The 16636-nt window shown below is 32.5% G+C and overlaps 3 protein-coding genes across 4 annotated transcripts in view; all 3 read right to left on the bottom strand.

Annotated features, from left to right (window-relative positions):
* Positions 1 to 16636, bottom strand: part of LOC143052653 (uncharacterized) — a 114387-nt gene that overhangs the window by 12445 nt on the left and 85306 nt on the right. The gene's annotated exons all lie outside the window — the stretch shown is intronic.
* LOC143051323 (uncharacterized) lies at positions 6739 to 9462 on the bottom strand. The gene is made up of 3 exons (XM_076224264.1): positions 9195 to 9462; positions 7434 to 7461; positions 6739 to 7094 (listed from the first exon to the last, which is right to left on the bottom strand). Exons 1-3 carry the CDS (start codon positions 9405 to 9407, stop codon positions 6799 to 6801), a joined length of 537 nt encoding a protein of 178 aa, XP_076080379.1. The 5' UTR covers positions 9408 to 9462; the 3' UTR covers positions 6739 to 6798.
* The window catches only part of LOC143051999 (uncharacterized), a 29556-nt gene continuing 23512 nt past the window's right edge, over positions 10593 to 16636 (bottom strand). The window contains exons 13-16 of the mRNA XM_076224970.1: positions 15357 to 15881; positions 14032 to 14135; positions 11801 to 13036; positions 10593 to 10637 (exon numbers count right to left, since the gene is read on the bottom strand). Coding sequence (XP_076081085.1) covers positions 10593 to 10637; positions 11801 to 13036; positions 14032 to 14135; positions 15357 to 15881 — 1910 coding nt within the window. The remainder of the gene's footprint in view (positions 10638 to 11800; positions 13037 to 14031; positions 14136 to 15356; positions 15882 to 16636) is intronic.

Here is a 16636-nt window from a genome sequence, read left to right as displayed (position 1 = left end):
CTTAGTGGCTATGTCATGTAGTTTAATTATGTGTAACTGAGTCACTAGAATGTCATGTGGAGCGAGTAAATGTTACGTAGTGGCTATTATGTTATTTAGAACCAGTAAGTATAATTTAGTTGCTTCAATGTCATGTAGGGCTAGTAAATTAAATTAAGTGGCTATAATGTCATGTAGGGCCAGTAAGTATCATTTAATGGCTATAATGTCATGTAGGGCAAGTAAGTATAATTTAGTGGCTGTTATGTCATGTAGGGCGAGTAAGTATAAATTAGTGGATGTAATGTCTTGTAGGGCTAGTAAGTATAATTAAGTGGCTGTAATGCCAGATAGGGCCAGTAAGTATAATTTAGTGGCTGTTATGTCATGTGGGAGAGTAAGTATAAGTTAGTGGCTGTAATGTCATGTAGGACGAGTAAGTATAATTTAGTGGCTGTAATGTCATGTAGGGCCATTAACTATAATTTAGTGGCTTTAATGTCATGTAGTGGAATTATGTGTAATTGGTGGCTATAATGTCATGTGAGGCCAGTAAGTATAATTTAGTGGCTGTAATGTCATGTAGAGCCATTAAATATAATTGAGTGGCTTTAGTGTCATGTAGTGGAATTTTGTGTAATTAGTGGCTATAATGTCATGTGAGGCCAGTAAGTATAATTTGGTGGATTTAATGTCATGTAGGGCGAGTAAGTATAACTAAGTGGATGTTATGTTATGTAGGGCGAGTAAGTATAACTTAGTGGATGTAATGTCTTTTTGGGCCAGTAAGTATGATTAAGTGGCTGTGATGCCAGGCAGGGCCAGTAAGTATAATTTAGTGGCTGTAATGTCATGTGGGGAGAGTAAGTATAAGTTATTGGCTGTAATGTCATGTAGGACGAGTAAGTAAAATTTAGTGGCTGTAATGTCATGTAGGGCCATTGACTATAATTTAGTGGCTTTAATGTCATGTACTGGAATTATGTGTAATTAGTGGCTATAATGTCATGTGAGGCCAGTAAGTATAGTTTAGTGGATGTAATGTCATGTAGGGCCAGTAAGTATAATTTAGTGGTTGTAATGTCATGTGGGGCGAGTAAGTATAACTAAGTGGATGCAATGTCTTGTTGGGCCAGTAAGTATGATTAAGTGGCTGTGATGCCAGGCAGGGCCAGTAAGTATAATTTAGTGGCTGTAATGTCATGTGGGGAGAGTAAGTATAAGTTATTGGCTGTAATGTCATGTAGGACGAGTAAGTGAAATTTAGTGGCTGTAATGTCATGTAGGGCCATTAACTATAATTTTGTGGTGATAATGTCATGTACTGGAATTATGTGTAATTAGTGGCTATAATGTCATGTGAGGCCAGTAAGTATAGTTTAGTGGATGTAATGTCATGTAGGGCCAGTAAGTATAATTTAGTGGTTGTAATGTCATATGGGGCGAGTAAGTATAACTAAGTGGCTGTAATGTCATGTAAGGCGATTAAGTATAATTTAGTGGCTGTAATGCCATGTAGAGCCAGTGTAAATTATTAAGTGGCTCTAATGTCATATAGGGCGAGTTAGTATTACTTAGTAGCTGTAATATCATGTAGGGCAAATAAGTAAAATTTAATGGCTGTAATGTCATGTATGGCCAGTAAGTATAATTTTAATGGCTATAATGTCATGTAGGGCGAGTAAGTATAATTTAGAGGCTATAATGTCATGTAGGGCAAGTAAGTATAATTTAGTGGCTGTTATGTCATGTAGGTCGAGTAAGTATAAATTAGTGGATGTAATGTCTTGTAGGGCTAGTAAGTATAATTAAGTGGCTGTAATGCCAGATAGGGCCAGTAAGTATAAGTTAGTGGCTATAATGTCATGTGAGGCCAGTAAGTATAATTTAGTGGCTGTAATGTCATGTAGAGCCATTAAATATAATTGAGTGGCTTTAGTGTCATGTAGTGGAATTTTGTGTAATTAGTGGCTATAATGTCATGTGAGGCCAGTAAGTATAATTTGGTGGATTTAATGTCATGTAGGGCGAGTAAGTATAACTAAGTGGATGTTATGTTATGTAGGGCGAGTAAGTACAACTTAGTGGATGTAATGTCTTGTTGGGCCAGTAAGTATAATTAAATGGCTGTGATGCCAGGCAGGGCCAGTAAGTATAATTTAGTGGCTGTAATGTCATGTGGGGAGAGTAAGTATAAGTTATTGGCTGTAATGTCATGTAGGACGAGTAAGTAAAATTTAGTGGCTGTAATGTCATGTAGGGCAATTAACTATAATTTAGTGGCTTTAATGTCATGTACTGGAATTATGTGTAATTAGTGGCTATAATGTCATGTGAGGCCAGTAAGTATAGTTTAGTGGATGTAATGTCATGTAGGGCCAGTAAGTATAATTTAGTGGTTGTAATGTCATGTGGGGCGAGTAAGTATAACTAAGTGGCTGTAATGTCATGTACGGCGATTAAGTATAATTTAGTGGCTGTAATGCCATGTAGAGCCAGTGTAAATTATTAAGTGGCTCTAATGTCATATGGGGCGAGTTAGTATTACTTAGTAGCTGTAATGGCATGTAGGGCAAATAAGTAAAATTCAATGGCTGTAATGTCATGTATGGCCAGTAAGTATAATTTTAATGGCTATAATGTCATGTGGGGCGAATGAGTGTAACTAAGGACTATGTCATGTAGTTTAATTATGTATAACTGAGTCACTAGAATGTCATGTGGGGTGAGTAAATGTTACGTAGTGGCTATTATGTTGTTTAGAACCATATGAAAGTCAAGATAGACATGAACCTTGAGTAAATAGTCGTTAGGAAGACGCAGTTTTATTTACTTATAAATTATGAGAGCCTCTAGATATTGATGTTATTTCTTCGAAAGTGTTTAGATTGCAACCAAGACTTGGTTTGCCATTATGGAATATATATCACAGATATTCAGTAAACAGATTTAACCGAGTTATCCTAACCGCATGCGATGCCGTCCTTTTGTCCTCGGTTGAGAAACCACCGAATAAGATTTATCAAAGAACTTTCAGAGCAGAATCTGCTTAAACTTCCGGAGCACCTGATATCTACCCTAGTTACTGGTAGGATTCGCGTTGCTCTGTCTTAAGTATTTTATATAGTCCTTGTAGACTGTAGTTTTTCTTTTTCTCCTAACAAAATGAAAATTATGAAAAATGTTATAATTCCACAAAATGAATGATTATAAAAAATGTTATAGTTCCACACCTTGTATCGTCAGTTTAAACATTACAGTAGCATTTATGAGAATTCGCTCATATGCAGCTCCTTTAAGTCCAATCATTAAGTTAAATACATTATGAAACTAATTCCCAATGTTGCTTCAACTGCTATGTGCTTTATAACATTTATTGATGATAAGTATTAAGAGGTGCCCTGTGGGTGGCGGAGCTCTCTAAACATGTTTAAAAGGAGTCAATTGTGGGTTTTTACCGGGCATTTATGGAAACAAGGAACGATAATGGGATTGGGAAAAGACAAAGCAAATGAATCGCATTAGGACTGCTTCGCTCTATAATAATTTAAGGTAATGGGGTCATCTACAGTAAAGGTTGTAAATTGTAATGTTGTTATGTATGAATGAAAGTTACATGTACTTTAAACCGTAACTGGTTTACCTATAGTATGTTGTTGTTATTAATAGAAGGAAAGTTACATGTGTTTTATTGAGAATGAACAATAAACATTACAAACATTAACATTAATTATATGGTTTAGGTCAGAATTCTCTCTTTTTGTATTGTATTGTATATTTGATGTTTTTTCTGTAATTTTTTTCTGCTTAGTTATATAATGTTCAACTACGTTAAATGTATTACATATGAAATTAATAAGACTGTAAAGCTAAAACTAGAAAATGGCTAATTATTGTATCAACATGATCAATTCAACTTCTCTTAATGTAAATGGCTTTGGAAATGATTTCAAACGTAAATCTATGTTTCTTTGGTTGAAAAAATTTCAAAGCGACATCATTTTCGTGCAAGAAACACACAGTATTGAATCATATGAAACTATATGGAAAAGGGAATGGGGTGGAGATATTTATGTTTCGCACGGGGAAACGAACTCTAAAGGTTTTGCTATTTTGTTTAACAGCTCAACAGATTATATATTAAAGGAAAAAAATGCAGATGAAAACGGAAGGTATCTCATTATAAATGTTGAAATTGATAACACAGATTTTGTTTTTGTAAACTATTATGCGCCGACCGAAATTTTTGAAAATTAACAAATTGAATTTATTGAAAAATTAAAGATTTTATTAAATGAAAAGTTAGATCAAAATCTTGTTTTTGGGTGGAGATTTTAATACGATACTAAATACCTCTTTAGACAAAATGGGTGGTTCAAAATATAACACACCTGTCAAATATACGAGTAAATTAGAAGATTTTATAGAAGAATTTGAGTTATGTGATATTTGGAGGACAAAAAATGTTGATTATAGATTATATACTTGGCGTCAAAGATCAATGATATTGTAGATGATAACGGCTAATTGTTGTCTCATTATGCTATTAACAAAATGTATAACCTGAATGTTACTTTTGTAGACATTCTATCCATTAAACTTGCTATACCACATGACTGGAAAGATTTATTTTACAACAACACATGTCACCTAACAGCAACTCATTTGGATTCGTTTTTGAGCTTGATAATAAAAAAAATGCCTATCAGTAAATTATTCGTTAAAGATGTATATAAACCTTTTATCGATCGGGAAAGTGTTTCTCATATTTCACAAAAAAAGGTGGGAAGAAAGTTTTATTATAGAAATTAGTGACGAAAAGTGAAAAAAATATTTGTTCACTAGCTTTTAAATGTACTATAGAAAGCAAACTACAAGTTCCAATATAAAATGTTACACAGAATAGTCTCAAGTCAGGAGCCTGTAATTCAGTGGTTGTCGTTTGTTTATGTGTTACATATTTGTTTTTCGTTTATTTTTTTACATAAATAAGGCCGTTAGTTTTCTCGTTTATATTTCTGTCACGTTGTGTTGTAATTTTAACGGTATTTGTTAAAATACTATATACACGGGAGGTTTGGTAGTATTGAAACAATGTGCAACCCAATTATCAAGTATCAAGTCAGAAATCTGGCAGTTGTTATCAAACTGTCTTGTTCCATGTATGCTGGCGTTTGTTCTTGTAGCAGTTTAGCGTTTCTGTTGTTCCGTTGTTTTCCTCTTACAGCTTTTTTCATTTTTTTTTTTATCAATTTTCGATTAATGACTATTTAAACAGGGGTTTTATACTGTTACCTAAATTTCATATTAGTTGAATAAGCAAACAGCTTTTTAAATGCAAACCCATTGTACACCAAAAATGTGTGTTTGTTCTCTTTGTTTTATATCCTTTGCTAAAGTTTGATTTGATTGGATACGTTCAGTACTGGACCTTTTGTCGATTGGCATTTAAACAACTTCCGACTTGGTGCGTTGGTGAGCTCTGCTTGCTATAATTACAGGGAGCCATATTTTTTTCGTGATTCGACAATAATTTTGATTCCTCGTATTTGGCACACTTTTCTTTTGTATTTAAAAAGTGGACCATGTTTCTTATTCTATTCTATTGTATACTTGTATTTTTGTCTATCAGCTGTGTTAAGCCTTTTTCAACTGATTTTTATAGTTCGTTCTGATGTTGTATTATTATACCACTGTACCATGTTAGGGGGAGGGTTGGGATCCCGCTAACATGTTTAACCCCGCCACATTCTGTATGTATGTGCCTGTCCCAAGTCAGGAGCCTGTAACTCAGTAACTGTCGTTTGGTGACATATTGTTGTTAATTTCTGTATCAGTTTGGTCTCTTGTGGAGAGTTGTCTTATTGGCAATCACACCACATCTTTTTTTCCATACATATAGGCATCGAACATGCTTGATTTGTCATTTGTTGTACTTGAAATCGGATAATTAAAGACATTACATAAATGGCTATTAAAATACATTTATCATCGGAAACATAAAATCTGAAATTTGAAAAAACGGAAGGGAGCTTACGTAAAAAAATAAACATTCCATCAAAGTTTAAGGAAAAAAGATCAAAGCATTTTTGAGTTATTTGAGTCTTAAATTAATGGACAAGAAAACGAACAGGAGCTCACGTCAAAAGATTTAAACAAATAACCGAAGCTTCGTGCAAATTGGTTAAAGCGTTTTTGCATTAATGTCCGACATGTTGACGAAGAACAGACAGGCAGACGGACGGACACACAACGGTAAACCATAAAACGTGACGAAAAAACGACATATACAAATTGTTAGTTAGTTTAGACACAGACACATAGTGTAAATTAACCAATTTATCTTAGTGTCCATATAATTTTCTTAGCACCATATTTAATATTTTCTTCTAATAACTGTGTTGGAGCAGTTTCTGCGTAAAGAGCACACTCCTGTGAATAAAGTTCGAATTTTGTGAATATGCACAAACATAATGTATCAACTGAGATAGGTAGACACCATACGATGCAGCAGAGGGTTAGCTATTGCTGAGAAATGAGAAATTGATAATTGGAAAGTTAAAATCGTCCTGTTTGTCATATGATAACAGACAACGAATAATAAATGTTATGGAATAAAAACTAAGTAAACGGTTTTTTTTCGATTTGTAAGTATACTTTTGACTTCTATTTATTTCATATATGTTTATATGTTTGATATAGCTAAGTTAATTTAAAAAACATGATAAAATATATAATAAAAAAAATGTAAGAGCTCTATCTAAAATTTGTCAACATCAAAAGGAGTGTTAAGTTACATGAGTATATGTCGACAATATCTTATTTTTTATTCTTTGTACATGTAAATTTGTATTTGAGTCCACCTGCATTTACTCGTTCAAGTGCCGTCATCAAACTCTGGATGGTTTTGATCTTTGACTTTTTTTTCCACCTCATCAGTATATCTTCTACCAAACCAGACAAATCTCTTGGAAAACTGAACAAACTCTGCTCAACTTCACTGAAACTTAATCCTAGTTCTATTCCTAATTGCAAGGGACAATTTCCTATCTGTTTTGACAATTCTTTTAAATCTTGATCACTTGGGGTGTCCTGGTGATTGGAGTCTGCTATGTCTTGTACCATAGATTAGGAAAAAAAAGAAATGAATTCACATAGTAATGTGTAATAGTAATGCCCTAAGTGGCCCTTATTGCTCTTGCACTTCGTACCCTTCCGACACAACTGATTTCTTATCTATAACGTTTCTAGTGTTATTCTTCTTGCTCAATTGTAACTCATTTTTAATTTGTATTGATTCATTACAAAAAATCAGTTCAGAAAATTAAACAGTCCGTTTCTAGGCAAATGGCTCATTGTGCCAGGTAAGCTAAACAATTATTTTCTTTTTTTTTTAATATTCGGAACGTTTTGTTTCAATCACTTACTTTGTAATCCTAAGAGATATAACTTACCAACTGGCTTTGATTTCTCTCTTAAGACCTAATAAAAGAAAATAAATAATAGTGAAAGAATGAACGTTAGGTATATTTTCAATGCGACAACAACTACCCTACCCGTAATTAACAATTAACAAAAGGATTCTAAATATTCTTTCAACTATAAACAGGAAACGTTGCAGATCGTTCAAAGGAATGCGTGTTTAACAGCTCTGTATTTCAGTCTGATTGACTACATAATGTAAATGTATTGGTCGCCACGTCTTGTATCTATTTACCTGTATTGATATTTTTCTGTTTTTATTACGTTCATACAATTATATACTGAGTTATAGTAGTCGGGGAAATAAAATTTCCTATTTAACTATATATCAGCTAACATTTTCTATATAAACTAAGTACACAATATATTGACTTTTTTCAAATTACCAGCATTGAACTATTGGCCAGTCAGAAGTTTCCATAGATTGGACCATGTGGACCTCGACGAATTTTTTTTGCCACAAGCGTCATTATATTTTTTGGAAATTTAAATGCAGCTATGGGATTAGGGTATTTTGAAAATATCACGGCAGTAGCAAAATACATGTTTCATGTACTTTGTAAAACTGACGAGGAAAGTGAATACTATGCCTCCGAAAGCTGATTTATTGATTAAAGGAGTTCGCTTCTCACTTTCAAAATAATAAGTTTTTCAAAATGCTAGTAAATATTGATAAGTGATAAATGAAGGAATCAAAAGAGCAATAAAATATAGAGGTCAATGTGCTTGTTATTATCCTTTAAAATTTTGGCTGAAAAAATGTTATCTCTTGACTTTTTATAGCTTAATCATTGACAAGTATCAAAAATCAATTAATAGCTTGGCATTATACATGTGAAAGTTTTATAAAAAGAAAAAGGGGGTAATTGGGCAAACATTTTTAAGGCATTCAAATGGATAAAACCAGAGAATTTCGAAAGTCTTACAAACATTCCAAAACATGACAAGCGAACATCCTTAAGTCTAGGTTGTCGGGTGTTCTAAAGCAATTGACACAGTGCAGGCGGTTTTGTCTCGCTATCCAAATATCAGTAGTTTAAATATGTGATAACTTGATGACAGACATGCTTTATTGAATAACTTATTATCTTACAGGTCTGACACCATACATTTCATGTACATAGTCGATAATTTATGAAAACAATGTTCATTATATCTTTCAATGGGACCTTTAACCCTGCTTGTACATGTGTGGCATGTTGGAGACACGTCCTGCATTGTGTATGCATAATCATATATATTCCAGATGAAAAGTATAAACATGTATCGTGCTGATAATTTGAATGGTCCAGGGTGCCTTTGCATATTTGTTAATTACCTGATATATCAATATTTTACTATGGAAATTTACCACAATATATATTCCCTGATGAGAGAAAACAGAACAATGGAGACGGTTTTTTATTAGATGATTTATACTTTTTTTCGTCTTATTTCTTTTGGTTTTGTTGTGTGTGTGTATTTTTGTGATTACTGTGGTATCAAAATGAGAGAAGATTGCACATATTGCACATAAAATATTTAATGTTAATAAACTATTATATTCCTCACAGTGAGATAAAAAAAAAAAAAGCTATGAAAACAGTCAGTGACTTTCACTATCATTCGCACTTACGTTTGTAATTTGAAGATTTTGAAAATGAGATAATTCTGGTCATCACAACAACATATTTTGTTGTCGATTAATTTTCCTACAAATATATTAAGCGTAATACATCACAGAATAGTTATACCTGACATATGATGTGTTTATCGAGGTTCACTTTCGTCAAGGCTTCGGCAAGGTCTTTGAAGTTAGATTTTGATCCAGAAAGCTTCCATTTGTGTAGAGCCATCGCCATTTTCCCGTATGCGCTGTGACCTTCATACATATCAATAGTATTCTCCCATTCCCTTCCCTCCATTCCCAAGTGAATGAAAAAGTCTTTAAATGACGCAATTCCCATCTGGCTAACCAATCTAACCAGATGCTTATCACTTGGCTCTGTTTTCAATTCATCCACAGAGAGACCTTTAAATTATACTTATTTATCATTTATCAATTACGACATTTAAAGAACAAGTGAAGATAAATGGTTTGGTGTTATCTACATATAAAAACACTAAAAATGACAAACAATGACTTGTATTTGGACAATGCAAAACTTATCCAATTGATTACCATAAGGGAATGTGTTTCGATTGTCAATAAGACAACTATCCATTAAAGTTCAAATGATGTTGATGTAAGACACGTTAGGCAACCATAAGACAGTCAAAAATAAGTAAAACCCCAAATCATATATATAGCTATATAAGTCCCCGTTATGCACAATATAAAACCATTCATAAAACAAAACCAAAGGCATAATTTACAACATAACGATCTACAAACACAAAAATGAACCCTGCCATTGACTTGCATCGGAACAAACTTATAAATCAGTTAAAAAATTGAAGAGGGTTAACTTTCTGGTCGATTTAATGCAAACACACGTCTTTTAAAAACACAAACAGGGGGTTTGAGCTTAATCATAAATTCATAACACAGAAAAGACACAAGGTAATGTTCGGAGAGTAATGGCTGTTACTGACAGCGAGTTCAAGGCCAATAACAACTAAGTGTATTTAAAAACATGTATCGAAGACTATAGTGCACGCATTTTAAATCCAATATATCTAGTTTCAAGTTTTTAATGACCAAATATATGTTCAATAGCATATTGTTTTCTTTTACTCTGATTTTGATATCGTTTTCGTTTTACTTAATCTGTGTATTTGTTATCTTTATCCTGTATGGTTTTTTTTAAATCTATTTTTTTTGCAATGCTTTATTCGTATGGCACTGTGGTGATATGCATTCATAAGATGACGAACGTATTGTTTAAACAATTATAAGCCTTATATTTTTATGAGTTACAAAGCTGTTGGAGTAGTTGTTGTATAATATCAATAAAGGGCGAACAAAGCAGCACGTATGAACTAAGATTTTTAAACGCTAACGGTTTCATTATTTACTTTTACATAGTGTATAGTAACTTGGACCGTGCAAGGGCTGTATAGCTACATGTAGTCAATGTCGTTAAACACTTCCATTTGTTGTAACTTAGATAGAGTTGTCTCATTTGCGGTTAATCCACATAACTTTATTTCTATAAATAAATACCTTGACACCCACTTCTGCACTTCTCTTGTGACTGCAATTGTATAAACTAAAGTGTCATCGTAATTCGTAATCAAATAACATGTTAGTAATTATAGCAAAATTTGGAACAAATAATGAAAAGAAAAGTAATATCAAAGTTTAAAAACAATCTAAATTATTAAGGTTAATGTATTATGTTTATAACTGTATTCTTGTATAAACATGTGTTTCTACTTTCATGACTGTATGGATCTGTGGAATTAATTGATCATGTAGATGCCAAAGAAATTGAAATCTGATGAAAAATCAAAAGAAAGAGGAAAAGCAGATGTTACCAAAACGTTATTAAAATTACCAAATGAAAAACTAACTTCTTCGTGATAACACGAATTCAATAAAAAGAATTATTAAAGAAATATCAAGAAAATTCATAAGGTGTTGCCTTTTATCTATTACCAGTTGATGGGTCTTATTATTGATGTACTGATAGTACCAGAATTATCGTCGGCTATGACGTCAGTGAAAAGCTCTGACATTTCAATTGTAAAAAAACGTTTTGGTTAATAATGAAAAACATTTAGTCCGTTTGAATGTGTGTCGGCATTATTATTTTTTTTTTGTTAAAAGTTGTTTCCTCTTCAAGTTAATGTGTTTACCTCAGTTTTAGTTAATGGTCCATATTTATTTAATTCAGATTGATTTATGACAAGTTCTCGAAACTCTCGCACGCGAAAATAAGTTGGTTTACAGTATGGCTTATCCTCATAAATATGGACTTTAGATACAATTATATCATGATGATCATGATGATCATTCATCATTTTAATACTTATGTAAAATCCTAATCAATCACGCTTACACTGAACATTAGGATTTGTTTTTTACAATTTAGGGTAAATTTTCTTAAAACAACTTCAATTATGTAGCAACTGTAATTCTGAAGATTTATTTAAACATAAACCAACACTTACTAGGAATTAATACTACTAAAGGCAATTATAAACTCCTGAAGTGAAGCGCATTCAAAAGCATCCCCCTTTTTTGTGTAGCAAACGATAATAATTGATGTTGTATGCACTATTGATAAAATATAATTAACATCTGTATATATAATATTTAAAGTGTAAGCTCCATCACTTCATACGATGTGTATATATGTAGTTTAGATCAGTGGCAATGCGTCAAGATCAGTACAATCATGATATATAATCTTACCCTGTCGAAAAACCAGTACTTTAAGTATCGTGTATCATGCTTCGTCCCCCTGTTACCATGGTTACATTGAAAACTGTCCTTTTTCATTACTTTTGGTGACGATATATAGCAAATGTTATTACCGCATTGAATGCCTACTTCTAAAGTGTATAATTCTGACAGAAATATTGATTTCGTTCTTTTACCGAAGCTGTTATAATGAAATAATAGACAGGACTCCGGATTTTTAGTGAGGCATTCTTGAACACTGGCTGCAACATCCGGTGATAAATGTAACGATTTTTTGTGTGTCATACAAACCATAACTCGATTATCCTCTAACCATATTCTGAGTTCATTATCTTCACTAACGTTAAAAATTGCAGCCTTCTGATACAGACATGGTTTGCTGTCATTTTTCAGAGGCCACACGTTGAGTGATGCTCCAATTATTTTGTAAGCTAGTGCAGTAGGAATAGAATGACGGGCTAATGAATACCTTAGATATATCGTTTGTTCTCCTTGTCTGTCGATCGAATTGAAATCCGATGGTCGTATAGCCTTGATCATGCATGGTACCAGGTATACATCATTAGTATGTGTGAAAGCCTTTGGTATTATGAGAATGTCTAAATGTATTAGAAGCTTTGTTACAAATTCTTTGGTGACATCATCGGGCATGTATGTATGCACATGGGATTGTTGCCAAAGCTTTAAAAGGTTTGTTTTGCAGATTTGTCCAGATTCCTTCATTTTTATTAGAATTGATTTAAGTCTATGATCTACTGGAAAGAATTTTTCATCTGTTACAAATGACCTCAATATATTAACCATAGTAGGAGGATGAATGACGATAAATTTGTCTAACCCTGACAAATTGTAATACATCAGCTTACCAAGAGAATGTTGAACTAAAAGAAAGTCGTTTAACTGACTTTCGTTCAAGGCAAGGTCATTATTTAACTTGTTAACGCTATGAAGGTCCTCCTTTGTTATTATATGCACATGCTTCATTCTCATGTTGGCAATTTGAAGCTCTAATGGGACCCATTGCATAGGTCGCCGCTGACCCCAGGATAACTGTTTCATTGCAAACTGAACCACTTGATTTGTCAAGCGTCGAATTTCGGCGTCATTTTTATCTAATCCGTTGATGAAATATACTGTTTCTAGATAAATGTGATGTTTCTTCTCGTGCTTGTAGAAAATTTCATTTATATCTTTGATGAAATGTTTCTTCAATTCTGCGGCATTACTCTAAAAGAAGTAAATAGCAGAAATAATGAATATCGTTATATTTATTGACTTCCTGATAATTTCCAAAGTTCCTTAATGATGTACGATTATGTAAAACATGTTTGTGAATATCATATCTGAAAAGCTTTTGCAATTGGTAGATTCACAATGTTATATTTTGTTGTCGTTTTCTACCACATCATTATACGACAGTGTTCAACAGTTAAACATTTTGACATTGATGCAAATACCATCAAACACATATCAATAACCAAACAACATCGAAAGAAAACCGATGATACTATGTGTTATAAAATGTATTGGATGAGAGAGTTGCAAGAAAAAAGTTTAAAGTATTCACTGTTTTGTATTGTATTATTCATAAATGTTTATTGCAACGTTTTTATAATTACTTCTTGGCTTCTCAACTGAGTAGTGATACGACACTCGTTAACGATACCTCCGAATACAGGATTTTCGCAATGTGTTGAAAACCCGTGGATGACCTGGTGCTGTTTTTATTAGTTCTTACTTATCAATTAGGTTGTTATTTTTCTAAATCGAATTTTCATATGTTTTATGATTGGGCATTTTATAGCTGACAATATGGATGTATTTCTCATTGTCGAAGGCATCACAGGTGCCAATGATTTCTTGTTGACGATTTCTTGGTTTTTGTAATTGGATTAAGGACTTTTAGTTTTGAATTTCCTCGGAGATCTGTTTTTTTGCGATTTTGCCTTTTACATCTACTTCGTATGAACTTTCTTATATCCAATCATACCACAGCTTCTTATTTGTATTATGATAAGTTAAATCATTAAAGACTCAGCAAAACACGAAATGCAAACATTTTAATATCCAAAGACAGACTGAAAATAACGTTAGAATTCTACACTAAAATTACTTAAAACTGTAGATAGGTATAGAACATGTATAATATTCGCGATTATAATTTTGTAATTGATTGAGCTACATGTATATGGTTGTGAAATTGCTCTAAGATGTTTATTTACCTCACACTGGTCCCTGTGTGTTGCAGCAAACATAATCATTGGCATAATGTCTGCTGTATCTTCAATATATGCCAAAACAGAATCAACCCAGTGTTTAAGTACGTCTGAAGCACAACAAAATTTTTGATTACTACTATCGATAACTGTCAAATCAATATATTTATAGAAGTTTCCATACATTTTATTGTAACTTAAAGTTACTTAATTATTATGTATGGTAAATACATAATTTTGAAACGTAAATTGGATAAGAGGTGGATATTGAATAAATATTACAATGATTTTATGAGACAATGTCTGGTATATTCAGTTATTATATGTAATCATTAAATTTCAGAAGTGATGCAAACTTCTTAAACTATTATTTATTTCGTGATTTATTATCAAAACAAATAAAATTAAAACGTAAAACACAATATATTAAAGGAAAACATTTGCAGTTACCAACTTAATTTGGTAGATATTTTCTATTGTACATCTGCCTTTAAATTTCAATTGTATATTCGTTCGATTCTCGTCGGCCTTTGTAAAAAAATCACATTATAAATAACCTTGTATTTCAAATATTGAACATAATTTTACCGTGGGTCGAAGACGTTCGTACGGTTTGACTAAAATAAACATTGAAGGTCAAATACAAGTGATTCGGTCAACTCTACATGATTCCTTCTGTTGTAACCAACATTAATTTCAAGTCTTGTAGTAAAGTCCTGAGTGTTGCCTTGTCGTTCATGAAAGATTGCCGGATTTTTTAATATCTTTTTTTTTCATATGATCTACATGCATGACATGCGGTATTTGTTTCAAAATATAAATGCAAATTTGACCTTCTAAACAATTTTTATCTAAAGTATCCGATTTGCTTGGTTTCTCTGTGCATTCAGTTAGATTGCTCGTTTAGTGTTATTTATTTTATCAATTATCTTACATATCTTTCAATAAATTTGTTAATTACGGTGCCTTTAAAATACTGAATATATCTTTCAGTTGGCACAAAATACATATACGTTTATCATTAACAATTAGAATGGTAGGCTTTATTTCAATCTTCGTAATGATATGTCTCAACTATTAGTTTGTTTATGTTTAAAGGGGCCTGTGTCCTGTGTTCAAGCTTTCCCCAAAAGTATTTGACAATGCTTGTTTCGCACGCTTTTTGTTGACCTTTTGAGTGCATTGGAGATGTCGAATTATTTCACACAATCTAAAATTTAATCAGGCAATGGAAATATAGTTTTAAACAATAAATATGTGATAAAAAGACTAAATGAATCATCGTTTTGGTGATTATGCATAATGATATTTAAGGTTAACATGATACTAACCTTTAGCGGTAACTCCATCTATCTCCTCATGTAAACCATATCTTCCGTCAAACATCAGAAGAAAAGACCCGGTATGCTGTATGAAGAGTTGATGGGTCATGTCATATGATTTCTGGCCACCAAAGTCAATCAGGTCAGAAGGTGCTATTTGTATTTTATATTGCCGATTTCGCACTTCCTCTAAAATATCTGTTTGAAGTTGCAGCTTCTGGAATTCTAAGGTTTGGATTTCTGTTGGTGCCGAGGATGTGCGTTCGTTTAAAATGTCAGTACTTAAATTTTTCTGGTCAGGTTTCGCTACGGATAACAATTTATCATGCCCCAACTCGTGTTTTGAAATGTTGATAGTGTCCTTACATCTCTGAAGAGTTTTAGCTTGAGAAGCACCGTCTGTTGTATCTGTTGAACTGGCATGAATTTGCGTACTTAAACTGGATGTTTGCCCTTGTGTTACCATTCCAGATGTTTTGCGAACATCTGGTGCACCTCGAAGAATTTTTGCAATTACTCCATGACCACGTTCACCTGTATAAGTAAAAAGACAGTTGTGTGGAACTTTAATAAACACTAACGTCAGCTGACCTTAAACAGATACATTAAGTTAAACGTAAATTCAGCGTAATTATGCATCAATTTTCAAGCCTATAACATGTAAAAAGAAGTTTATAAATACAAGTATAAACGACACTTTAAAATAGGTAAAATAAGCATTCTCCCAAACCCGTTTTTGAATTTACCGTAAACAGAAACTCAAATATACTCATATTGAAAGTGAGGGACATATACAAACCGACATAGTTGAACAGTTGTATTACCAGAAAATACGTTCATTATTACAAGCATAATACGTGCATTTCTTGCTCTGAAATTTCATGAAATTTAAATTGTCAAATTAACACTGAAATGGACGAATATCTATTTGCTTCTTTTAAATGTTTTGCTCTTTTTTCTCAATTTTATTGCCTCTATTACAAAATAATTTTCCTCATTCTAGTATATAAAAGTCTCATTCCGTAGTTCATGTTCTAATTTTATAAGTTCATGAAGTTAAAAAACAAACTTATTTTAAAATTTCTTCACGAAGCATTAAGTACTAGTTTGACCGTTGTTTTCCAAATTTAAAACATCGGAATTTTGAAATAATTTTTCGTTTTTAGAATAGATATAGGAAGATGTGGTGTGAGTGCCAATGTGACAACTCTCCATCCAAATTACAATTTAAAAAAAAGTAAACCATTAGAAGTCTGTTTAATTCAATTTCGATAAAATAAATTAAAAAC

This window comes from Mytilus galloprovincialis, chromosome 11 (assembly GCF_965363235.1).
Source record: "Mytilus galloprovincialis chromosome 11, xbMytGall1.hap1.1, whole genome shotgun sequence".
Classification (NCBI taxonomy): domain Eukaryota; kingdom Metazoa; phylum Mollusca; class Bivalvia; order Mytilida; family Mytilidae; genus Mytilus; species Mytilus galloprovincialis.
This window is presented reverse-complemented; position numbering and strand designations above follow the sequence as displayed.